The sequence below is a fragment of the Stylophora pistillata genome, chromosome 1 (assembly GCF_964205215.1).
Source record: "Stylophora pistillata chromosome 1, jaStyPist1.2, whole genome shotgun sequence".
Classification (NCBI taxonomy): domain Eukaryota; kingdom Metazoa; phylum Cnidaria; class Anthozoa; order Scleractinia; family Pocilloporidae; genus Stylophora; species Stylophora pistillata.
Genome location: NC_142519.1, coordinates 55039113 through 55065113, shown reverse-complemented (window position 1 = coordinate 55065113; position 26001 = coordinate 55039113). Strand labels below are relative to the sequence as shown.

The following is a 26001-nucleotide window of genomic DNA, read 5'->3' as shown; positions in this document are numbered from 1 at the left end:
AGTACTTGCCTCCACGGTAGACCTTCTTTTGGTCCGTCACGCAACCTTTTCTTACAACAGGAATGAAATCGAGAAATGAAGACAAGAACAAAACGAAGTTAACAACACGGGATCATGTGAAGTCAATTATCCAAGGAGTAACCCCTGTCAAAAGGGCTTTAAAGCACGCAGCTAACTACCATAGGAGATTGGATAAAGACGAAACTCGACCAAAATTCAACGTGGCCTGCCTGTTACAAAAAAACACGTTAAAAAAAAAAAAACAACAAACAACAACAACAACAACAACAAGAACACGTCCGAATTCTTTTTTTTTTTAACTACTTTTATTTCTTCAAAATGAACAACAGGTTTACAACATTCTGTGCTTTGCAAAACTCCAGAAATTTTGATAAATATTGAATCGTTTTGAGTACATTAAGGGTGTACCGTTGGTGCATTTTTTAGTACTCAAACATAGTTAGTAGAGGAGGTTTATCTGTTTTTTGTTTGACTTGAAAGTATTTGTAAATTGTACGTGACATTTCTCATTCACTTTAAATTTGATATTGGTTTTCACCATAATTAGTAGAGGGAGCTGGTTAGGAAAGACTCAGTGTTGCAACGAATTTTGAGGGCCAGCGGTCCATCGACATTGTTGGGTTCAGTCCCCTCGCGTCAGTATATAATTTAGTTTTTGCGCGAAAAGTTTCATTAATTTTACGTACCTAGTTGTCATTGTACGTTCGTGATGCTTCGTCTCGTGTCCCTTAAGATCCAAACCGTCAGGCATGTTTTAATTCATTTCACTAGATTTATTTCGTTTGTCGTTATTTATTGTCGGTAGTTAGATCAAGTGTAATTTAATTTTGTTACAGGAACCACTGGTCAAGAATAAAATGTAACAAAAAAATTATTTTGTGTGTGAATTTGTAAGGTAAGGATAGCAAAAATATACCTGCCTTCATTTTACAGTGTACTCGATATTGTTCAATTTTATCCATGGTTCAAATGTCTTTGTTTAAAACTCATTACTCTTCAATAACACAACTAGAGAATAGGTTGATTGAGAAATGAATTCAAACCACCGATAAATTTGAACGATAACAAGTGTATGAAAGAGCTTAGTCTGTTTGTGAAACTTTTGTCTCATCAAAGTGTCATTCTAATGTTGCCATGAGCAGAAGGTCCTTAGCTATTCTACAGCAAAATATAATGATTATAACATAAATATTAAATAATAATTAAAGCCACTCAGCTGATGATAAGCTCAGTGTTTTTTCGATTTTGACGCCACTGCAGCAATGAGAGCAGCTCCTTTGCCTGAACCATCTTCAGATAGCATCAAGGTGACATCACCTTGTGGCAAAATTTCAGAGAGAGTCTCTTGCATGTAACGCTTGAACTGTGGGTGTTTTTTAAAGAGGCTTCCATCTACGGCAATTGTAGTTGTGTAGTTCCCTGTTTTCTGTACCCAAAAACAAGATAAAATCAATCTGAATGGAGCAATGCCATGGATGACATGAATGCGATAGCAACAACAAAGCATTTAAATTGAGTTTTCACCTTCTGGTTGACAACATCTAACTGAGTGAAACAACAAAAACCTGAGCGAATTTGTAAAAAATTCAAATTGTGACAAGTCGCAGTGTGGATCAGGGCATGTTAAGAATCTACAAAACCCAGACACTGAACGTCAAGATCTGCTACTACTAGTAAGTTTTCTTTTGTGCTTTTTCTGCTCAACACAATAATATTACCCCAGTTTTCCAGAGCTCAAAGTCTTCTGAACTTCAAAGTAAATGATCAGGAATGCATGTGAAATAGCCCATTTCCAAATTACACTTGACCTCTTTTTCAAAACGAGGCCTGGTGCTCAACCATTCTTGTGAAAATGAGTTGAATTTGCATGTAAATGAAAACTTATAATCATATGAAAGGATGAGCACCAGGACTCGTTTTGAAAAGGAGGCCAAGGATAATTCAGAAATGGGCTATTATCTTTAACTCTTCAACTTTAAGAGATCTGATAGTTATTTCTCCTCTCTGACTGCTACTCACTTCCTGGTTACGGGATAATAACTTCTACCTGATAGATTTGAGTATTCTCATTACCTGGTTACTGGATAATGCAGGGATACAGTGGGGAGAAGTTACATGTTAATCACTTCTAAGAGTTAAGGGGTTAATTAATAGAGAAAAAAAAAAAAAAAGAAAGAGAATTCTAAATTGACAATACATACCTTGACAATTGTAGCAACTCCTGCTGCAGCCAGTCTGGCAGCTCTTATAGAGATGGCAGCACAAACTCGCTGCAAAATCTCAATGTCAGACTCTGAGGTTTGTTTCTCCACTTCCATTTCTTTTAGAACCTCCTCTATCTTGTGCCTTTCATGACTATCCAAAGAAAAATTGATAGATAAAGAGGTTTGCTCCTTTGGTCATGAAGAAAAACTATTGAAGTCTTTCTGACCTACTGACTGGAATTTAGAATGAAAAGTGCCAGCTCTGCTTTGTTTTTTTAAGACAAGATATAATTTTAATCTAGAGTCTTAAGAGTCTGGGGATGTCTGATGGTGGCATATTTTTATTACAAGATTGCTGAGACACAGTAACAAATCATGTTCAATACAAATTTAATCTGGGAGTTGTGGAACAGTGAGAGAGAAAAAGAGCAAGACAGGAGATACTGTTTGTATGTTTCATTAATACTCCACCAAACATTGATGAATTTTTCAATTCCTTAAAATTTGTTTGCGCTTTGTTTGCTTAAATCTGTTGGTCTCCATTTGGCGAAATTTACCACCAGGGCAACCAAAATGGTTGCAGCTTGGAGCACTGAGTATTTGATTCAGCTACATGGTTTCCTTCTCTCTTGAGCTGGAGAGCATGGGTTAAACACGAAGGCGCACTATATAAGGAAGTCTTCCCTGGGAAGACCGAGGCTCATTTGCCACTCACCATTGACGTGTGCGGGTCAAATTTAAATGCTGGTAGATGAACAAAAGGAGCTAATGAGAAATCTATTGTTTACTTCCACCAGCATGGTGGCAATGAGGCAACGTGCAAACCACCTACTTCAATCTAAAATTTACCGCCACAAATAAAGACAGTTTCCATTGGACAAAGGAAATACAAATCTCAAAATTTCTTGTATTTTAATGAAGACATAAAAAAATTTTGAGGAATGCGCCCGCTGTCCACTGCTTTGGAGTAGCTGTAGCTCAAGCTGACTTTACTCTGAGAGTTCTTCATCACACGACGGTTGATTGACAAATGGTCCAGTGGGACCTAAGGCTCCTTTTAAAGCGTGCCTTCGTGTTTAAGTTGTAAGCAAGTCACAGATCAATACTGAAATCCTACAAGCAACAGATGAGGAGATTACTGCAATGGTCATTTGATAATCCTCCAATGATTTTTGTCACAATGAAGTGGTTCAACACAGTCCAGCCATTGACCTCCCTGCCACATTTCCGAGTTACACTCAGAATCAGACAATAACATGACGATAACATTATATTGGGTACACTTCATCTGTCACATTTTTTCTGCACTAACCTTTCCACATCAGACACAAACTTGGTAAGGAAGCAGTTTTTCGTCTTGAATTTGTCACTGACTTGTCCGTTGAACAGCAGTTTCTTGTCAGCCAAGTTCATGCAAACAATTCGGCAAAGTTCACCAAGGTACATTCCAGAAATCATCTTCTCAAACCTGATGGGAAATTTAAATGATGAGAATTCACAAGCCGTCAAAATATTTCCAAAGAAGGATACAACTATGCAATGCAATCCCAGTATAAACCCCTTTACAATGAAAGTATTCTAGAGATAAAATAAAATCATAATAGTATTCTTAATCCTGGAGTTATATAGGACAGGATCTCCATGTCTAAAACAGTGCTTGGTCACTGAAAAAGGACTTTAACCATCCATGATACATAATATGTACTAACTGACTGAGTGCGAGGGTGGCACAAGGTCTGTGTGTCATGAACAAGAGCCAAATATTTTCCCATCCGGCCTCACCAAACCCTGTCAATACATATTTCATCATATTTCATCATATGAACACTAACTGTTGCAAATTTTAGAACACACTGTTTTAACCTGAAAGAAGAGTGCACACTGGACAACTACTATAATGATTCTCCTTTTTGTCTTTGAGTCAGAATGAGAAACTTGTAATTCATTGAGATATATGACCTATCTTCTCGTTTGTTTTACTCCATGTTGAAGTTCACAATTCCAATTCATGCTCTTAGAAAATGCTACAGAGCTGTGTGGGTGCAAGGCAAGACAGCTTTTTTTCCAGACCAGCTCCATCAAAACATCCAACCCTACAAACATTAGCTTTCACCATGGTTTCCAATGGGGGTTGTGCTTGCAGGGTCATATGGGTCAAATCATAATATTTCGTTATTGACTGAGTGGGGGGGGGGGGGGGAACAGACAGAAAACTTAATTTGGCTCGAGGTCATGGCGCACAGATCTTGCTGTGCTTGGTCCATTTGTCATGACCTGCAGCCAAATATTTACCCATTCGGCCCAACAAAACTCCGTCAATAAGCATTTTATCGTATAACCACTAACTGTTGAAAATTTAGGAAAAAAAAAAAAAAAACTTCTCCTTTGTTTTTTCAAGTCAAATCATAATACAGAAGGATACAAAGCCACCAATCGTCAAAAACACATTTTTTTTTTTTTACTCTTTTCTTCTTTTCCTTAACATTTTTTGCTACAAAGGTACCTGTGCAGGGTCTGATAGCTCTTTCCAGACCAGCTCGTGTCAACCTGTGCGGCCCTACTCATTGTCATCAGCCAGACAGGTCATAATTATGAAAATATGAACTATTTACTGATTTATCAATTCAAATCATTTACTTGTGGTGATTGGCTACCCTGGTATTGATCACAACCTGGACTTCACTTACAATTGCATTCCAGGATTCAGGGACTCCTTGTCCACTTGTTCATCATACTTCGTTCGGAGGTGATTCCAGCTTCCATTATCACCAAATGCACCCCATTCTGTGTTAATAATAACTTGTCGTGGTTCATCTCTGTCACCATCCCATTTAGCAACATTATCAAGGTTCTCCATGTAGCATGCATTGGTTCCAGTGCCCAAGATTAATCCAGCACTGACTGATGGATTTTCAAATGCACAAGACATCATTGTACCTGTAGTGTCATTGACTAGGGCCACAACATCGACACTAGCGCTCTACAAAACGACAGAATTTAAAGATGAAAAGATCCTATATTGGGAATAAAATTTCTATAGCATATAATAATTTATTTAAAGTCGATAATGTAGGAAGCGGTTGCCCAATCTTCCAAGCGGGTGGCTCACATTAAAAACACTCAAAATTTACTGGGTGGCTCTTCTTGTCCACTATTTCCAGATCGAATTGGAATTTGGAATGTTGGTTTTTGTGAAGAGAGGAAAACTGGAGGAACTGGAGAAGAACCCTAGGAGCAAGGACGAGAACCAACAACAAACTCAACCCACATGTGATGCCATGTCTGGGAATCGAACCTGGGTCACAGCGGTGAGAGGCGAGCACTTTCACCACTGTGTCATCCTTGCTTCCCTTATAAGCATACATTAAGCTTCCTGCTTCCTTGACCTCCCCTAACAAGTATTAGGAGCAGAAAGGTGTGCAATTAAAAAGTAGCTCTCAAGTGATTCACTGGTACAGTCGAGCCTCAGTTATCCGGACTTGAGGGGGTCGGTCTGAACAGTCCATCCAAATAGATGAGAGTAAGGATAAAAATAAAAAATTTGAACATTGATCAGCCAAATGCTTCAAGCTACTATGGCATATGTGTATTGCTTAACTTCCATCATTCTTTGAGGGTGCATTAGTTGAATAGCATCAAAAATGTTTGTATTCCCATCCATGTTAATTCAACAGTTTCAGAAAGTTGAACAAATTCAGGCCCAACAGAATTCTGTTGATTAATTCCCTAGAAATTATCTATAACTTAGAACCACAACTGTGAAACTCACCACTCCAGTTCTAACAAGTGCTTCATGCAGCAATTTGACAACATCTTCATTCTCCACTCCAGCAACACTGAAACCCTTTGTCCATCTTATCAATAGGCCAGATGTTAGGGATAACTGCTTCACAGGAAATGAAAATGTGAACCCCAATGGCAGCGACTTCTCACTTATCTTATTTTTCTTCACAAAGAGTGATATACAGCCAGCAATGTAATCAAACAAAATATTTGCTTCACTGATCATCAGATCTTGGGCCAAAGGAAATATGTCACTTTCCATGTTTACTTTGCCATCCTCAACTGAGATCTTTAGAACTCTGAAGTTTGTTCCACCTAGATCCAGGGCAAGAAAGTCGCCCACTTCAGAGCCATCAGGAATTGCCCTTACGTATGTGGGAAGCATTTTTATTGGGCTTTGTGCTCGCTCACTTTCATCAGCAGAGAGGCCTTTTTCAAAGTCTTTCATAAGAAGACTCATGATTTCCTCCAGTGATTCATTAGACAAGTCAAAGGCACCCAAAACCTCTAACACCTGAGAAAAATAAAGCAAAATCAACAAAAGTTTAATTTGTAATTTGATTTTTTGACTATTATTTGAGAGTGGATGTTCTATACTGAAAGTCAGGGGTAATTGTCGTTAGGTATCATGTATACAAGATGTTTGCTTCTAACTATCATTGACTGAAAATATGAAAGGTGAGATTCCAGCCGCTTGTAAATGACCTGAAAATTGAGTGCTGGTGGACAGAAATAGAGGATATTACATGGCTGCGCGGGGATACGAATTTTATCTTCTCGTGCTGAAAGTATCTCTCACGAGTGAGCGCAGCTCACTCATGAGATATACTTTCAGCACAAGAAGATAAAATTCATATCCCCAAGCGGCCATGTAATGTTCTGTTTATTATATAGATACTGATGAAATTTCCACATAAAAGACAACTTTTTTTATTTATTTTCGAAACAGCAATTGGGTAATTATGTTGGTAACCATGGCCACACCAATATCCTCACACGTGAAAGATAAAAATAGTTTATAAGTTTATAAGGCCCTAAATGGTATGGCACCATTATATATCACAGAATTACTTAGTTATCGTACATGTTCAAGTACGCTACGCTCTACTGATCAAAAATTTCTGGCTGTTCCAAAGTCAAGACTTAAAACATACGGAGACAGGGCCTTATCCGTTGCTGCACCTAAACTCTGGAATGAGCTGCCATTAGATCTTAGAAGTTTAGATACAATTAATTTATTCAAGAAACACTTAAAGACCGATCTTTTTAAAAAAGCATATAGTGTTTAACTTTTTGATAATTTGGAACAGGATTTACTGCGATATTTTTATAAATAAGTCTTCAAATAGGTTTTTAATTTATCCATATTTCATTACCAGTGGGATCTTTTTAATTATTTTAATATTACGAATTGTAAAGTGCTTTGGTCAATTAGTGGAGTTAGCGCTATATAAATTATGTTAAATTAAATTAAATTAAAATAGTATCTTCACTGCGCACGGTGAAGAAATGATTTTTTAGTAAAAGGAGAAATCCTGGTATTTCATCGGTATCTATGTAATAATTAACCATTTACACCCCCAACAAGAGTTTTCATTTCCTTGAAACTGTTCTCCACACATTTGCTAAGGTGCTGGCATTTGTATTCTTATGCAGCTGAATTGATGGCACAATTGATGGCACAATTTTATGGCTATGTACCTCATCTCTTCCTGTGAGAGCTTTTGTCAAAGTCTCAAATAGTGACCGTGCAAAAGGAATAGCTGAAAACATGTTGCTTGATAATAAAGGTGATCTAATCTGCAAGAATAAAGAAGTGTTTTAACTCACTAGTAATTTTATTGTATTATTATTGTAAAATTTGTATGACAACTGTACGTATCTTTTAGCTTATAATGTAGTAAACTAATGCATGGCTTATAACCCCAGTAATATTGTAGTAATGAAATCTCTTTAGCTTAAAATGTGTAATATAATTTTACTTATTTATTACTAGTACCCACCAAGACTAGCTAGCTAATGCTATATGCAGCTTGTGTAAATTTGCTTTTATTGTTCTATGAACTAATAACAAACGGTCACAGTCAGTCAACAGAACTTGATATTTGGATTGGTAGGTCTACCAATTTAAGAGGAATCACATGCTAAGAGTTAGCTAACGGAAGGTAAAAAAACCTGAATCTGGGTTTGTTTCTGGCTAACTCTACAGAAAAATTACATCTTTCTTTATTCCTCCTCAAAGCTCCAAGTTTGCCCTCTTTGTTATGAACTGTTTGCACGGGGTGTGCCAATAAAGACAACGTTACATTGAGGGTGTAATCGCTCTGGGTTAGTTCGATGAACTTAGAAAGCCCAATTGATCAAAATGTATCCCCCCCCCCTCTTTCCATTAATCTCCAGACGTCACGAGGCTCCAACAGTAGCTCGAAAACCCCTTGTCTACTTTTAATACACAAACTTGTAAATTTGGCTCGAGTAGTAATCAACACATTAGAGGGAGGAAGAATAACTAGACAATACTGTTAACGAAACATGCATGAAATTGGATTAAGCAGAATTTTAAGCGTACATTGAATTGCCAAAAAATAGCCATAATTGCCTTTTTCCCAAGTGCACCCGGATGACAAGAATATCAATAATGCTGCCGGGATTGTACAAGTTATAGATAAAATCGTGATACGAGATAAGCGCTTTTCCGAGCACCCAGACGATACAGAAGTCTGCATCCAGACATTAAATATTTCAACCAGCTGACATGGCTGGCCTGGTGCCTCTCTCGTTCGGAGAACGTGGTGGCAATTTAAACCGCTTCTTAACTCCAAAGGCAGTGACACTGGTGCACGAAGATTTTAAAATTGCACTTGGTCAACAAATTACCTGAGTTGTTTGGAATCTTGCCGATACAAATGACACTTTACACTTTGGCCTTAAGCGACGTAAATTGCGTAAACGGCTTAGATGTCCACTTCTTCTGGTGTCGCAATAGCTCTGTAAACTCAGTGTTGATGTTATTCTTGGTGATCGAAGGAGCCCTCGGGTGAAACCCAATACTGTACCTCCACCGACGCGAAATTGACCTTCTTTCGAGAACTTTACAGAAGACGCCCTTCACGTAATCCCTCCTAATCACTTGGACTTTGGAGTACTTTCGGGAATATTCGGAAGTCCTCGCTGTCCGTGTTCGAGGTGTACGAGAGCTTGTCCGATTACGGATGGACGTCAGAACCCCGGGGGAGACTTCCTTATGAAACAGACGGGGATGCTAGTCGGAAATTTTGAATTTAACCCCTAAAGGAGACATCTGGGCGTAGCTCAAGCTTTTTGTGACCCCTAAAGGAGACCAATCTTTGATTTATAATTACAGAGGTAATACGGTAAACAAAATAAGTTAAAAAGAAAATTTGACTTCTGTTTCTCTTCGCGTCATTCTGTGTTTCTTCGCGGAACCCTAAACGAAACCTTGGCGGCTTAAAATATTGGCGCTTTGCCCGGAACAACCTAAGCGAGACCAAAATCGAAAATCATTCACCCCTGAGCGAGACGACGAGCATCCCCGTCTGTTTCATATGGGAGTACCCCCCCGGGTTCAGAACATGTGTGACTTAGGTTAACATTCGTTCAATAAAAGCGTGAAAACAGTTTCTTAACATCCGTACCTTATACGAAAACACCCCTACAAAGACTTTCAGCATTAAAAGATAGAAAAATCACTTGGATATAGACAACGTGAGTCGGGCACGTGCACGTGTCACTGTTGTTCAAGATTTTCCGTCGAAATCCGACGATGTATTCGGCTGATCGGGTAAAACGATACTCAAATATTCGAAATATCACCCTAAGGGAAAGAGGGAGCTATAGCGTTGACCTTCGGAACTTAAACGTAGCGAGGTTGCAGTTTCGTCACAAGATTTTAATTTTTTTTTTCAACAATTTTGATAAAAATGGCTGAACTGCAGAATACCCTGCCATCATTTTTGTCATTGAATAAGAATAGCCTCTATTGTGTTATCTTCGTTCTTTGACATGTAAATGAATGGCAGGGTATTCTGCAGTTGCTCTGCATCGGCTTCGCTATGCGCATATGCATGGCCCAAAAAAACTGCACCTGAGACAATGCACTCAATAAGGAGAGACCGGTCAGCTATTTTTTCAAGCGCCTAGGCCATTTTGGGTTTTTAAATGCAACCCTCTCCTAAAAAAATTCATATTTTTGTTCTTGTACAATGACAGTAGTGTACAGATGTAGTACCCGTGGACCTGTGCTCGGAGGATTCTGCTTAAAGCGAGCTGCCAGGAATAAACATGAACAGATAAAAACAAAAAACAAAATAAAACAAAAAAGCATAAACTTGTGATCGCGTTGAATTTTTCGTTTTAGACTGTTGACAGAAATGTAGCACTTCACTCTGATTTGAACCGAGAAAGAAGTAAGATTACTTATCTCGTGGAGCAACTCCAACGATGAAAGAAAATCGATAAAGAAAGAAAAATTTTTTTTGCAGTTTACATACCTCGGAGAATCCGCAATAAACAAGAACGCTTGTTTGCTTTCGTAGACCTCGTAACCTTTCTATCGTAAATGTATTAAAAAAATTTCACAGATTCCAACTGGCCTACCTGCGTTCTACAACACACAGCGCAGAGTACTGATGAAATAGAGGAGACGGTGGCTCTACCATTTTATGCCCTTTGCTCTGTTACGGTATCTATTTCTACCTCCTTATGCAATAAGAAATTAATAATAAGTAAATGATATGTAAATTTTGACAATTGGGATGATTTAAGTAGACGATATTTTGACATTTTCATTAATTCTGTGTTGTTCCACGATTTTTTTTTAGATCCTCAAAAAGAGAAACCGTGGCAGAAATCTAGAAAGCACCTTACTCTTTTTTTCGAACTTTCAAAATTAGTTTACGCTTGAAGTCCCAAGAATTGACTGCTCTTCTATTGCCAGAGATTTCGTGTTTTTAAAACATAATAATATTTCAAACAGCCCCCATCATGGGATCTGAATATCAACTCGCACGATAATCATGTGCGAATCATTTTTTTTTTTTTTTTTTTTTAATAAAGTGAAAATATCACTCTTTGCGTGACGCACTCTTGCAAAATGGCGTGACGCTTTCGTGACGATCGCGAATAGTTTCGGCTCAATTAATACTCAGCGGTAAATTTTCTTAAAAAATGGCGGACCACGCCGTTGACTAATGCCAAGAACTATAAAAGCACGATTGAAATAAAATATGAGCGCAGATGAAAAGAATCAGATGAACGAACAGGTATCTAATGTAATTACGAGCTTTTTAAAGCAGCGAAAGTACACGGAGAGTGAAAGTTCTCTGAAGGACTTCTCAGTGGAGCACAAAATGGAGGACTTGGCTTGCAAGAGAACGGTTTGCAATGAAAGTGGCATTCCTAATGTATTCTCGTTTGCAACCAACAGTTCAGACCCAGCCACGCTAAATGAACAATTCTCCAGTCTAAAATCATTCATAACGGGAACAAATCCGGCTTATAGAGTGGAACTTTCCAAATTTTTGTTCCCGATGTTTGCCAACATCTATTTGGATCTTGTTGCGAAGGGCCAAACGATTTCTGCTCAAGAGCTTTTCACAAAGCACAGTGGCGACTTCTCGATCGAGCACAAAGAGGAAATTCAACATTTACAAGCGATAACGGACTTAGAACGTTTAAAATCGAGCGATACTGCGTCCAATTTTAGACGAAGTAAATACGTCGTCAAACTAAGTAACAAAGTGTTTACTTATTTCGTCCAATTTCTGAGAAGTGGCGATCATGTGCTGTTGCTTCATCTGTTGAACAAACACTTTAGCATAGAGATATCGCACAGTAAACCAGGACAGAAGCAAACCAGCGATGAAATGGAAGCGGATGAAACAGAAGCACCCGTGTCAAATTACAGAGCCACAAGAGGCGGTAAACAAGCGAAATCTAGCGCAGAAAAAGAAAACGAGAGCCTGGTGGCTTTGAAAGAAAGTATTGGGCGTATCAGGAATGGACCTGCTTGTCTGCCCCCAGTTTGTTTCCACTCCTTTGTGAATGCTTACCAAGGGTAAGAACTGTATGTGAAAAAAACGAAAAGTGACTCTGCCATATTGGGGGGCAACCCCGGTGGATTCTTCCCAATGGGGAAACCCTAGGGACTCCCCCCCCAGTGGGCAACCCTGGGGATTTGCCAGTTTTCATAACAATTTAGAGTTTCTGCTTCTTGTACTTGAGATTTTAGCCTATTGTAAGTCTCCCCCAACTCTCTGTCTGAAGCAGAGTGAAAGGTGTGTGGTGACGATCATAGGCAGGACTCATCAAAAACCAGATATCTGACAAATTTCATTTCCTCTTGATCAATGATTCTGATGTCTTTGTTTTCCACTTGCTTCAGTCTTAACAATCACAATTTCCTCAAATTAACAACTCTTACATTCTGCCATACGTTTCTTACAATGTTGGATTTAAGATTTTGTGCTTAATCAAGCAATGTCCCTTTGCTGATATTTTACTTAATTCTCACCACCAATCAGCCTGATATCACAATGACACTGTAAAGAGAATATATTGGTTGGTCTCTCCTGGCAGTGAAAAGATTTAAGGGTGTTGATTGTATAATAATCTTTATATCAAACATAATCTGCTTTGAAAATTCAGTATTTTTTTATGAAAACAAAAAGGTGTGCAGAATATCTTTTTCAATTTTTTTTTGTATTTGCTCATGCTTTTTTTTTGTTCTGAAGATTAAGCTCTGCCGCCATTTCTAAAGATGCTGGTCTTATTTGTGGTGGCTTTGAAGATTCCTCAATCCTTCTGTGGAGTTTGACACCAAAGAAACTTGTGCAATCAAAGAGTAAACCAGAAATATCTAAAGTACAACTAGCCCCAGGTATTTATTGGTTTATGTAAGCTAACAGCCCAACAAACTTTTTGAACTATTTTTTCATATCAGAATTTTTTAAATTTTTGTTTAGTATTAGAACAACCTGTAGGGAGATGTGGGGAGCAGGTTGAATGCTGCATCAAGAAGTCTGCATTGGTTGGCTTTTCCTTGGGACTTTGTGCTTTGTTGTAGTGCTGGATATCTCAATATTACAATAAAATCTCTTCAACTATGTTTTCAAATTATGGAACTGCAAGGGGAACTTAACAAAGTGCTGGAATTTATCTGTAAGGGGAGAACATGCTATTAGTCATGAATGGCAACACTTCTAGCTGCTGAACTCTTGAATGCCTTAACATCAGTATGCATATTCTCCATACTGTTCTCTCTACATTTCCTTTAGTCCTTACAAGGAGAGTTTGTTTCACAATCAAGAGCTCCCTTAGTTGATCATTTTCTTTATTCTCCTGACCTTAATGTTTGATTCAGGGGGGTTCTATTAGGAGAAATTATATGTTCATCACCCTTAGGGGTTAGAGTGTTAATGATACGCATAAGGAAATTGCTTAAGTATTCTCTTTTCCGTTGATAAAGCACAACAGTTTCTTTACAATCAAATTCATTTTTTCATATAGAATTGTTCTCTGTATGTCTAGATTTCCTTCCATGCACACCAAAACTGGAAACTGTGTCAAGCGAGAGGGTTTCTTTACATGGTCATAGTGGCCCAGTGTATGCTACACAATTCTCAGCAGACGGTTCTGTTCTATTGTCAGCATCAGAGGATACCTCTGGTAAGTTCAAAATTAACATAACAAACATACATTTTGAGATCCTCTGATCACAAGGCCGACATAATTTGAAAAACCAGTTGAACGAAATCCTTGTTTAGACAAACACCTTACTCCAGTGATTATCTGATGAAAATCCCATGAAACAGAAAGTCTTTTTTATTTAACCATTAAATGAACTTTAAACTAAAAAATGTTGACTGAAAGAGAAACAAGTCAAAAGGGAGCAAATCCTCTTAATGCATAATCCAGTTTGAAAGTTCTAGCGTAATTCTGGTTTGAAAACACTTCAAACAGTCATTAAAGGGATTTACAAATAACAAGGTTATTTATATTACGAATTCCCTCTTAGCAAAAACAGAGACTAAGAATATATAGTAAAAAGTTACGAATTTAAGAAAAGATACGACATTTTTAAAACATGTCTCGACAGAAAAATGTCGTATGTTTTCTTAAATTCGTGACCTATCTGCTGCTACCCAGACCTTTTGGCAATAATTAAAAATGTAAGAACGGATTTTTTCCGTTCCATGTTGGAGAAGTAAACTTTCACCTTGCAGAAACTGGATTGTATCCGGTCAAACAGGAAAATTTTCCTGCACGCGCCGCACGTGCGCTCAGCAGAAATCTCCAGAATTATGTAAGTAATACTGATCAGAAGAGCAACTCTCAGTGGGACTTCCGAAAACTCCCCGGAGAAGTAACTGGCCCACAGTTATCGTAGAGCGTGATGATATGATAAAACCGGTGTGTTTTACTTTTGGCTTTTTTAAGGCCCTTTTACCGATAAATTTAAAACTGAAATCGTTAAAATAAGGCCTTCATTTTTTAAAAATTGTCTTCAGTTACTCCAAAGTTCACCCCTAGCCTCGTTAATATCAAGGATTTCATATGAGTGATCTCTTGATTTCGGTATTTTGTGAATATTTTTTTCCCACAAATTTACCTGTCTGCACCTTGAAAGCGAGGCTTGAAGGTGAAATTAGGTATTCTGACGTAAACCTTCCCACAACCTTTTTACTCTAAGATGCTCTCTTCAAATGTCGAGTTCCCTTTTTATGCCTGAAACTCCACAGAAATTGAAATGTATTGGGCGTCGTTCACCTTGGATTCAACTGATTTGATATTTTTTTTTTTTTATGTGAAATCTATCATAATGATTGTTAAGTTAGGTCTGAACACCGTGGGGGGGAAAAAAAAGCGTTTTTCGTTTTTGTTACACATACATCTATTAAGATTGCTTGTTTTGTAGCGATAACTTTTGCCTTCGTTGTTTAAGGATTATTCCTCTTTTTAACAATTATCAAAGTTTTACGCCATGTTTTTTATAAGGTTTTACCAAACTGTAAAAACCCACTCCAAGAGGATGTTCTATTCAGTAGTTTATCGTCGAAGACCTGCCCTTTTTTTTTTTTTTTTCTGTTTTTTTTTTCGCTGTTATCGGAGTTTCACACGGTTGAGCTCTCTCCTCGTCCACTGCTGGATGCTTTTTACTGTTTTTGTTCAGATTTTGATGTTTGGCCAAAAATGTTCGTGGAAAATATCATCGTCCAAAATAGCTCTTAACTGAATTCTTAGAATAATTCATTTCTCGGCATCCTCTCTGACTTCTCAGAAGGAATATCAGACCTCTTGGCTAGGACTCAAAGTGTATTTTACCTTGAATTATCCTGGACTGGTGTTTTTCTTATCTTTAGAAGGCGGGGCCATTTACGTCGAGAAAATTTGACCACCGCGAGCAAGTCGAAATTCAGCAGCTTTGCTGCTTTACTCGCAAAAAATTGCGCAATGAACCCAAAGTGGATTTTTCATCAGTTGACAGAGACAATTTTGCCTCAACACAGTTTGCTCAAATCCCCAGTTCCGTCTGTTTATCAAATGATTGTCCAATACCTGAGATATCATAAGCCTTCATTTTATTTTGTTTCTTGCATAGATGTTTTTATGAACAAAGAAGGTTTTCACAGTATTGTCTCTTAAAGGTGCCTATTGATGCTCGTAGAGTACACTGTCACTTCACCTTAATCAATTTGCGATAGGCCGAACTTTCAATTTCTCAAAACGGAGTTTTGTTTTCCTTGGAATTTCAAGGAAAGCAAACTCTCGGCTTAGAGATATGTCCAAAACTTTTGGCTCAAAAAAAATAAATAATAATATAGATACTTTTACATTTACGGGGCTTGCAATTTCTTAGCAGATAGCACAAGAGACCTTGCCCCAGAGGGTAAATTTCGAGGATTATTTCACGGTGATGTCTTTCCGACTCTTTTCTCCAGTAAGATACTGACTTTATTTCTGTTCATAGGTGGCCATCCGTCATACGCGTTGCAGACCTAGTTTTCACTATCCCTGCCTGCTTTTTAATAACCTTCTCAAACGCTACGCATGATTTTAGAGTTGTCCCTCTCTGGTTCTGAAGAGGTAAATCGCTATCTTATTTCCATACCGGCTTCCTCTGGTGAATGCCCTTACGTTCTCCTTTAAAAAATCCTCACGCTCTCATAGGCTACGTTTAAATAATCCTTTCGTAATTCGGACCACAACAGGACCAAAACAGATAAATAAATGAACCTATCGTGGCGATACTTTCTTATATGAGGAGACTAAAGCAAGTAAATTTGTCTTTTCATCGCACTTTTGTTCGGGTAAAAGTTTGATTTTCTTTGCGATAATACCGAGCTTTGCTCAATACAAATGCGCAGGTGTAGGTATGTGGTAAGAGCTGTTACGTGCTTCGCTTTAGTGAGTAAGCTAATTTCCGGAGAAATATACGCAATTCTCACTTCACGGCGCGAACAAAAACATCCGTTCTCGATGCAAAATAGGCTTTTCATTCAAGGGGATTGAAATAGCGTTAACCTTCGTCATCTTTTGTGCGCAGATGAAACGAATATACTTAAAGAATCGACGCGATGTCTGACGTCCAACGAGCGATTATTATCTTACACTCTCCCCCGAACATTCTAGGTTCCATTTGGACAATAATGTACAAATCGTCGAGGGCACTTGATATGCGCACATAGTTTTGGTGGATCTCGCAGTTCATGTTGATTTAACACACAAAAAAAATTTTCTCACATTTTGGTGGATACAGAAGCAGTCACAGACTCTCTTAGAAGTCTTACCTTTAATCCACCTATCCTCTTTGCGTCTAGCCTCAATGTTTTTTTGTTTTGATTATAAGTGTTTCTTTTCTACAGCTTTTATATTTTCACCTCTGACCTCTCTTAGTCACGCATTGGTCCCGGGAGAAGCGAAAATGTCCCAATATTTGGAACAGAAAATCACGTTGCATAATGATTAAAACTATACTGCGCGTGCCGGCGAAAGGAGTTTATTATATAAGCACCTTATGATGTAGGTTTCATTTATTGACAAAATGCTACCACTAAGAGCTAGCAATCAACGCTAGCTGTTCAAGGGTAACGTTGTCCCAAGTGCGGGTCTGAACACATGAATAAGGAATAAGGAATGATAAGGAAAACGGATGATCCTGTCAAGTGTTCTAGAGAGTTACTTAAACGTGTAGTAGCTCCTTTTTTCCTTTCTTATCATATAATGCAGCCGCCAGATTAAAAAAAAAAAAAAGAAAAAAAAAAAAAGAAGAGTCCTTAGTTAATTTATTAATTTATTTTGCTAATCGAACGTGTAGTTTCGAAGTGTAAGGATTTGCACCTCTGGGGCATTCCTTTAGTTACTTTGTTGAGTCCCTTTCCCCGCGCACCTCCTGACCTTATGTGTATCTGTGTCTTTAAGTTCAAATCCATACGTAGAACTGCTTCAAGCGTGGTTGTGATCCAAGAGAATCTCATGGATAGCTCTAGCTAATCCGTCTGTTGAAACTTGGTTTGACGCAATTGTATCGAGGTGATTCCAGTGAGTTTTCTAGTCGTTTCCAAGAGAATTCATCTTGACCGAGAAAATGTCCTTCAAGAAGCAAAAATTATTTTAAAAATGCATGAAAACTGTTTGCCTCGCATGACATGCTTTTTATCGCGTGCAAACCCTTTTGTGTTATTATGCAATCACTGTACCAAAGGGCAAACGACATCATACTATCAATCCTCTCTAATTGATTTTTCCCGAGAAGGACTATTAGCGAATTCCATATTACTTGAACAGAGTGAGTCTGTTTGCTTGTCTCTTGTGATTTCCACGTGTTCAGCTGAATTATCGTACATATAGATTTCCACATTCTTTGAATTCTTTCCTTAATGTCTGAGTGAGTTCAAGCCAAATGCAACAAACACGAGTAGGCTACCCTGGAAAAAAGGAATTTATAATTAATGGCAAGTCTATGGAGAGGAATCTTTTGGTTTTTCCAGAGTAAATTTAGCCTTTCGATGAGACCATTCTACATCTTCTGTAACATCCGAGGATCCTTTGGAAAACCACAACGTCTGTGGCAATCGGACAAGGTCGGAAACAAAGGCTGGAGCGTGAAGTATGTCTATTTTACATTTTGCTCTATTTTCCTTGCGTTAGCTTCACTACAGCATCACAAAATAACTCAACTGTGGGTATGTTTAGTTGAAAATCATTTTATTGTCACCATATTTGCATATTCAGCTGATAACACTTTCTGCACCACTAGGAACTACATCTATGCACATGCACGCTTGTGACATGGTTGATCCTTGCAGCATGAAGGGTGTTTGTCGCATAAAATCTTAGTGGTCAAATTACCTTACCACATAGTTTCCTGTACCTCTTGTAAGAGAGTATCCATTAGAAAAATCTGAGCTGCATGGAGTTCAAGTCAGATTTCTTCCTCGCGTTAGTCAGAAACTGTTTGAAATTTATTCTTTACGGGATCAAGACTAAAAAATTGCAAAACTTTAATGTAGGGCAGCATAGATATATTTTTCAAGAGGTATTATCCTTGAGGTCACTTTCGTTACTGCGTATGAAACGCCTTAAGCTGCATCGAGAAAAGAAAGACAATTGGATGAATGAGACTTGCTCAACTCATATCTGTTTGGTAAATGCGATAATCCTTATGATTTCATATCGTTTGATCTCTCACTGCATGTTAAAAATATATGTATTCGGTGATATTTCCATAACTGAGTTCAAGGTGAGAGCGTCCACCATTGTGGACAAAATTCTCGTTTCTCAGAAATGTGTACGACTTTTGGATTAATTAGTCTATTCTGTAACGATTTAATTATTTTTGGAAATCAAATGATATTATTAGGTCACCTTTTAAAATCTGCAGGAAAAGATGTGCATTGGTTGTTGTACATTGCTCAAATGAATTATCCAGTTTCAAACTTTTAAATACTTTGGAGCAGTTTTTTTGCAATAAGGGAACCCACCCACCAAACTGAATGAGTGCCACTTGATACAATATTCGTAAATGTTGTGCAAGATTCGTAAATGTTATGCAACATTTTCCAAATTATTTCAAATTAATATAACGCATTCATCATGTTGCAAGTGGTCTACTAGAACGATTATACATGCAAAAGAGTGTTTCTAACATTGAATTGTCGTAAAAGAGGAAATAGGACAATCTTTGCAAAAGAACTACCCCATTAGAGTTCGAAGGGTGCGAGAAAAGCCAGCCACTCACGCTTTTTACGATCGGCATTTCTGCATGAATCTACTGTTGCGGTTTCAGAGAATTGATAGCCAAACCACCATAGCGATCCTTTATTGAGTAGCTCAGATAAGGAATTCCCAATTATGTGTAACAATATCAACTCTTTTTCCTCAAAATCATTCAGCTGTTTTTGACATCACGTGCTTTCAGCATAAGCCTACATGTCGGGAAAATGCACATTCAGTAAAGGTTAAAAGTTGGTAAAAACTTGTCCTATTTTGCGAATTATGCATTTCATTATAAAAAAAAAAAGAACGGTTTGATTTGAACAGTTCAGTTGTCCATACGAATACTTAGTCGTGGAAACCTATGTGTGATGCACACGATCTTGTTGTTCCCCTCGTGTGCTGTGTTTGTGGGGTAAATTCCTTCGCGATCATTACAAGAAGATTTTGCGGGCCTGGTCAGACCATTAAATGAATTTTCCGTTGGCTATCACAACTCGTTCTGTTCCTGGTTCTGCTTCCGTTGTTTTAAGCTGTTGAGACTTAAATAGTTCCTTCTCTTTTCTGCATGTCTTCTAAGGGCTGTAGAAAGTGCTAGGGAATGACTGAGTCTTTGTTTTCTTTTAACTGTTTTAACAGTTATTGAAATGATGAAAAATTTTGAAGCTCAACACTACATAGCACAGGCGTATTTTAGACAGCAGGAGAAACCCAGTGAACATCGTCATTCGCTCGGAACGTCAGTGTCATTAGGATCTCTTAACGGTGGCCAGTTTACATTACCGACTCAGCAGATAAAACTGTCATCTTTTAATACCCCCACCGACGCTGCACCACAGTTTCTTTCGAAACTTATCCCCTTTAATCACTTGAATGTATTACTGAAAACCTAATTAAAAAGTAAAGCGTGGTATTTCACGGCATGAAAACTCTGCCATTGCATACCGTGAGATGAGACCTGGTTTGACTTGAGAGGCAACTGTACTGTTTCTCGGGGCTCAAATCAAATCACTTTCCATAAAGTACAACTGATGGGAAGACGTCAAATTGTCGTCGTGGTTATTTCAGTAAACTCTATACCGAATAGCGAACTTTCAAGTGGTTTTGTTTTCTTCGTGTGTTCTTAACGGTCTACAGTAGCTAAAGCACAGTGTCCAGTAAGTCTTTTAGAACTTGACCATTTGACTTCTGAATGGTCCTACGTATGCTTTACACCGGTAAAAACATATTTATGAGAGAATTTGGGGAATGTAGTCACTCTTCAATAACGCTTAGGTATGAGTCGCACTTGGGCAAAGTTTTCAACTTTGCCGGCAAAAAACCACAGAAAATTTGAAGCGGCGACCGGAAAGCAAACTTTTGGTTTCAATTATCAGGGTCGCACTAGGCGAAAAAATATATCAGTGATGACACTTTGATAAACCAGACACACGTTTATCCACGTGTTATGGGGAGAGAGAGCAGTGAGCTGAAAAAGGAAAACAAACGTTAAAAAAATGCGTCCCGTTGAAGCATTGTTAACAACGATCACGGTGATGCTTATTCTTCTTATTCAGTTAAATCACAAGCACTTTTTTGTCTTATGATGTACGAAAGATGGGTTAGCGCCTGTTTAACTGTTTTGACTGCCGCTATGATGAGAGCGAGAAATCGACGTCAGCGAAGATTACTTCGAGCGCCATGTGCCTGGTCAGTTCCGCGACCAGTCGAATACTCTATGTGAATACTCTGCGTTGCCACCGAAATAAACGGGGAACCGTGATGAATTGTAATAATAAAATCCATGTCCGTCCATGGTAAAGAAAGAGCGCGAACTGAAGCAGATCTCGCGTGCTGTTAGATTTATGGCATATTATCTGTTTGCTGTTTACTGACAAGCGATGACAGTTACCGCTGTGAAAGCTATTGTTTAGCCCGAGTTTTCCGAAAGCTGCCTGCCCCACCCAAGCACTACGGCGTCTTTGATGTTTTGGCCGGTTTTCAAAGTTTTTGCGAACTGGAAAAGTTAGGGTCGCATTAGGCAATGTGCCCCGATGACAGATTTTTACACCAAAGTGACCACATTCACACCAAACTTTGCCAAGTGCGACCCATGGCCCTTTGGATTCTTTTATATCACTATATTTCAATTGAATTAAGTAGAGCTTCGTTTCAAAACACGCTTTTCTTTTTCTTGCGTTCTTCGGACTAAATAAACTTTTCCCCGATATTGTTGTTATTCTTTATTAAAGATACGCACAGCCTGCAAAGATACGCCTCGCAAGGGGCTGTTCCTTTCCGGCGTCACTGGGGCGCGGAAACTTTTTTGGATCGCTGAAAATGTCACACCATCTCTTCGGCCTGAAATCATCTAGTTAGCAAAGATCCCGTGATTAAAGGAGGTACAAAGGCCAATAGGATGTTTACGATTACAAATGTTTACTGTTTCAGACAACTGAATTTTGCACTGACACTTGCTAAAAGACCTCGCTCCAGGACGCTAAAAGGAATGCCTTTTGCAATCGTTATTATTAGCTTTTGTCATTAAAAGCTGATGTCAATTACCGTGCGACAAGTTGTCGTGACAGCTCATGAGTTTTTAGACTGATCAGTCGACGAATCTTGATTTAGTTTGCATTTGTTCGCAATTTGATCCAATCGCATCGATTCGAATCCAGTAAATTTTCCGGTCTTCGCCAGACCGTAAATAAAGAGGAATTCCTACCGATTAAGCGAAGGATTTTCAGTTATCGGAAATGATTTGAAAATGCGTGAAAGTATCGCTTGGAAATTGTTCCTCCATTGCGTTACTACGCAGTATTTATACCACCTCAATGCTTGGGATACCTGTGGATAACGTATGATATTTTCTCTGTTCGATTAGCTCGTCTAAAGAATTAGAATTTGGTAGTGGATTGTTCCAAAGGTAATACTTAGCTCAGAAAGTTACGATTTTTGTCTTTTAGCAGTGCAAATTCTCCAGTGGGGCGCGACGCTTTGTTTTCGAGAAGTTGCCCTCCAAACTAACGAAATTTGTATCGAAAAGAGGTTGTCCGCGAAAAATTCTAAAAGTACGGATTTCCATGGCGAAAAAAAAAGGGGGAAACTTCGTAGCGAATATCTGACAAGAGATAAGTTTGAGCTCTATGACAAAGCGAACTCGAAGTCATTCCATGACTTCGACTTAATTGATTTTACCCAAGAAGGAATTAACGATTTTCATATCACCTGAACAGAGTGTGTCTATTTACTTGTCTCTTGTGATTTCCACTTGTTCAGCTGAATTGTACTTGGAAATGTACCACATTCTTTAAGTCCTTTCCTTAATGTCTGGGTGTGTTGCAAGCCAAAAGCAACGATGACGAAGACGTTACCTCGAGAAAAACGATTTTACAGTTTGTGGGTGATGGAAAGAGTCTATGGAGTGGAATTTTTGGTTTATTTCCAGTAGTAGATTTTGCCTTAAATCAGATTATTCTATATCTTCGTTTACATCTGAAGATACTTTGGAAAACCACGTCTGTGGCAATCGGAACGACGCCGGAAACAGAGCCTTCTTGTGAAGAGCAATAGACTTTGTACGATAGAATAAACTTTATTTCAAGTGGGTAGCACGTGACAGTAGTTGAATTGTTGTTCCTGTGGCCCTCTATCTATGTACCTATATAAACAATACTATTAAGTGTTATTCTATTATTTATTATGATTAACAGAAAATCATTTTAATTAACAAAGAACCTAAAATGGCGCGCTGAAATTGTTAGTTTCTATCTGGCTTTTTAAAAAAGTGTTAGTCTCTTTTTGAAACTTTTTGTGTCCTTAGAGTTTCTGAGCGTTTTCTCTAAATTATTCCAGTCTTTGATGGATCTAACTGTGAACGTTCGTCCCCCTTCGGTAGAGTTGTCATATTTGGGACAGCGTAGGTTTAGATTGCTGTAACGTGTATTTCTGGAGTTAACATCAGAATTCAGTTGAAAGAGAGATTTCGGGTATTCTGGTATTTTATCGAGTGTTCTCTCGAGAATTAATGTGCATCCGTTGACGTACGCCTCTTGATAGAAGGGAAGCTAATTTAACGTGTTGAACAAAGGCAATGTGCGTGAGCGTGGTTCTGCGTCTAAGATGATCCTTGCAGCTCTCTTTTGCAGTCCAAGAATGTTGTTGAGGTTTTCTTTAGATGTTGATGTCCAGCTGTTAGCGTAGAAAACAATGGATCAGTATGTCTGCTTTACATTTTACTTCATTTTACATTTTACTTTTTTCAGGTCTGATTTCCACTATTGCTCAAATAGTGCTTTACTGCGAAGGATCGTTCTTATATACGTTTCATTTTTGTTGCCGTTATTTTTCACTAAAATATAAAATGACACAACTGTAGGTGTGCTCTTTTACAAACCAGTTGGTTGTCAGTGCTTTTGCTTATTAAGCTTATTAAAGTTTCTCCATCACTGCACATGGCACGTTTCTGACATAACTGATCATTACAACATGAAGGGCGATTGTCGCATAAGAACTTAGCTCAGTTTTCGGTAGCTCTTGCAATAGAGCATCTACCAGCAAAATCTGAGCTGGTTGGAGTTCAAGTCTTCGTAGGGGAATCGCATTTCCTCCCGCACGCCCGTTAAAAATGTTTAGAATTGTTTTGCTGGATCTGTTGTAACTAAACGCAAGATACTGGTATAGGATATCATAAATATTTTTTTCACCAGGCACTGTCAATGAGGTCGCATTCGTTACGGCGTATAGAAAAGCCTTACATCGAGAAAGGAAAGACAATTAGAACAGAGACGCTTAGACAACCAACTACAGTTTGATAAGTGTTGTTTGAATAAATAATCCATGGTAACCGTAGATCGCCCGGTGTTTTTCTGCAAATCGTGGAAATCATCGATGCTATTGCGCTCATGGTTTAGGCGTTCATCATAGCGGACGAAATTCTCTTTTCTGAGTTTTGTGCATGACTTCTATTAAGTAAAGATTTATCAATTGTTGGATATCAAATGATAGTATTTGGTCACATTTTAAGCTCCCCTTTATATCTGCAAGGAAAAGTGTTCAATTGTTGGATATCAAATGATAGTATTTGGTCACATTTTAAGCTCCCCTTTATATCTGCAAGGAAAAATGTTCAATTGTTTTGTACGGTTCCTTATTGAATTTCCAGTTTCAACTTTGGAGCAAATTTTTTGATAAGGAACCCACCCACCATACCTAAGGTATGCCACGTGACGTAACATTCGTAAATGTAGTGCAGGAATTTGAACATTATCCAAGTTTTCCCAAATTGATATAATGCATTCAACATGTGCAAGCGGTTTGCTAGAACGATCATGCATGCAGGAGAATAAAGTACTATAAGACCTCGTTTCAAAACAGACAGATGTTTTTTTTTTTTTTAGCTTTTATTCTTTGGACTTGTTCACGAATTTTGCCACGACATGGTACACAAAGAAGGCTTGAATGCCTTGCAGTGGGGCGTTTCTCGCTGATGTCAATGGGCTGAAAACTTTTTTGGATCGTTGACATGCAAAATACCATACCATCTCTCCAGCCAGAAATGAGCGAATATCTCGTGATAACAAGAGGTACAAAGGACGACAGAAATTTGAGGATTTCAAAAGTTTACTGTTTCAAAAATTAATTATAGCACTGTCACTTGCTAAAAGACGTCGCACCAGGACGCAATAAGGAATTTCTTCTCCAATCGTTAATCGAATATCCCGTGATAACAAGAGGTACAAAGGACAACAGAAATTTGAGGATTTCAAAAGTTTACTGTTTCGAAAATTAATTACAGCACTGTCACTTGCTAAAAGACCTCGCACCAGGACGCAATAAGGAATTTATTCTCCAATCGTTAATATTAGTTTTTAGCGTTTAAAGCTTTCGACAACTTACTGTGACAAATGAAGACTTTTCGAGACTGATCAATCGATGAATCATAAAAAGCTCACAAACAACTAGAAAAATCTGTGTTTGTTGTATTCGTGGCATCCGTGGTATTACTGTTTCAAGAATCGTGAATTCCTCAGTTGTGTTGCACTCCAAGGAGCCGTAAGCAAACCACAACGACAACAATGGAGGCAACGAGACGTGGCAGACATGGCAATACAAAAGATCTGAACAATAGTTCAGCACGTGCGTTTTAAAACTTTGTACATTTCTTAGCCGTCCTCTGAAAAACAACAACATGAAATTACCAATTAAAAATTTGCGCGATTTAAAAGCGGAAACCCCAACAGCAAATTATTTAACTTTCCATTTGAAGCTCAACGTTGCCCTCGTTCGTTATACCGAATATAATTAAGTATTTTAATTATAATTAAGTATTTTTTAATTAATTTTTGCAGTGTATATGTTGTAATCATTTTTATATTTCGATTTTAGCTCAAATTTCTATATTTTAATAGTATTTTTAAATAATACACATCTAGTATTTAGGACCTCTATGTAAACCACTATTGTGATGGAGCTTTCTAATAAAATTTTGATATTATTATTATTATTATTATTATTATTATTATTATTATTATTATTATTATTATTATGTTGAGGAGTAGCGTCATGAGAGATGATAAGCACATTCGGCCATTCGCGGAATTCTAACTAAAAATATAAGTTCATTTTTTAAATCGACGTCTTCCTCGGCCTGACGTCCTGCTGAGTGGTTAAGTTCCCTATTGTTTCTTTGGATAAACTGGATAAGAATATCCGGTTACAACAGTTAAAACTTAAAGTGGATTTTCTTAATTTAACATCAGTGTTGTCGAACGTTAGTAAC

General features: G+C 38.0%; 2 protein-coding genes across 5 annotated transcripts in view; one reads left to right on the top strand and one right to left on the bottom strand.

Annotated features, from left to right (window-relative positions):
• Positions 1–468: 468 nt before the first annotated feature.
• On the bottom strand, positions 469–16852 carry LOC111320912 (hexokinase-4-like). Of its 4 annotated transcripts, none has more exons than XM_088763324.1 (7): positions 16817–16852; positions 7710–7808; positions 5995–6522; positions 4913–5205; positions 3538–3693; positions 2223–2376; positions 469–1447 (listed from the first exon to the last, which is right to left on the bottom strand). In XM_088763324.1, the coding sequence occupies exons 2-7, from the start codon at positions 7779–7781 to the stop codon at positions 1250–1252; spliced, it is 1401 nt and encodes a 466-aa protein (XP_088619450.1). In that variant the 5' UTR covers positions 7782–7808; positions 16817–16852; the 3' UTR covers positions 469–1249. The 4 variants fall into 4 exon arrangements, with proteins under 4 accessions (XP_088619450.1, XP_088619447.1, XP_088619449.1 ...); XM_088763321.1 differs by lacking the exon at positions 16817–16852 and adding an exon at positions 10520–10666; XM_088763323.1 differs by lacking the exon at positions 16817–16852 and adding an exon at positions 10626–10648.
• LOC111320897 (TAF5-like RNA polymerase II p300/CBP-associated factor-associated factor 65 kDa subunit 5L) overlaps positions 11171–26001 on the top strand; it is a 19821-nt gene continuing 4990 nt past the window's right edge. Inside the window, exons 1-3 of the mRNA XM_022923631.2 lie at positions 11171–12084; positions 12761–12906; positions 13557–13694. Of these exons, the coding sequence (XP_022779366.2) occupies positions 11255–12084; positions 12761–12906; positions 13557–13694 (1114 nt within the window). The 5' untranslated portion in view covers positions 11171–11254. The remainder of the gene's footprint in view (positions 12085–12760; positions 12907–13556; positions 13695–26001) is intronic.

Excerpts from the sequence above, each read along its gene's own strand:
- LOC111320912 (XM_088763324.1), bottom strand. The coding sequence starts at position 7,781 with ATGTTTTCAGCTATTCCTTTTGCACGGTCACTATTTGAGACTTTGACA. Across the intron at positions 6,523-7,709 it reads CTCTCACAGGAAGAGATGAG|GTGTTAGAGGTTTTGGGTGC; the intron begins GTACATAGCCAT and ends TATTTTTCTCAG. Across the intron at positions 5,206-5,994 it reads CACTTGTTAGAACTGGAGTG|AGCGCTAGTGTCGATGTTGT; the intron begins GTGAGTTTCACA and ends GTCGTTTTGTAG.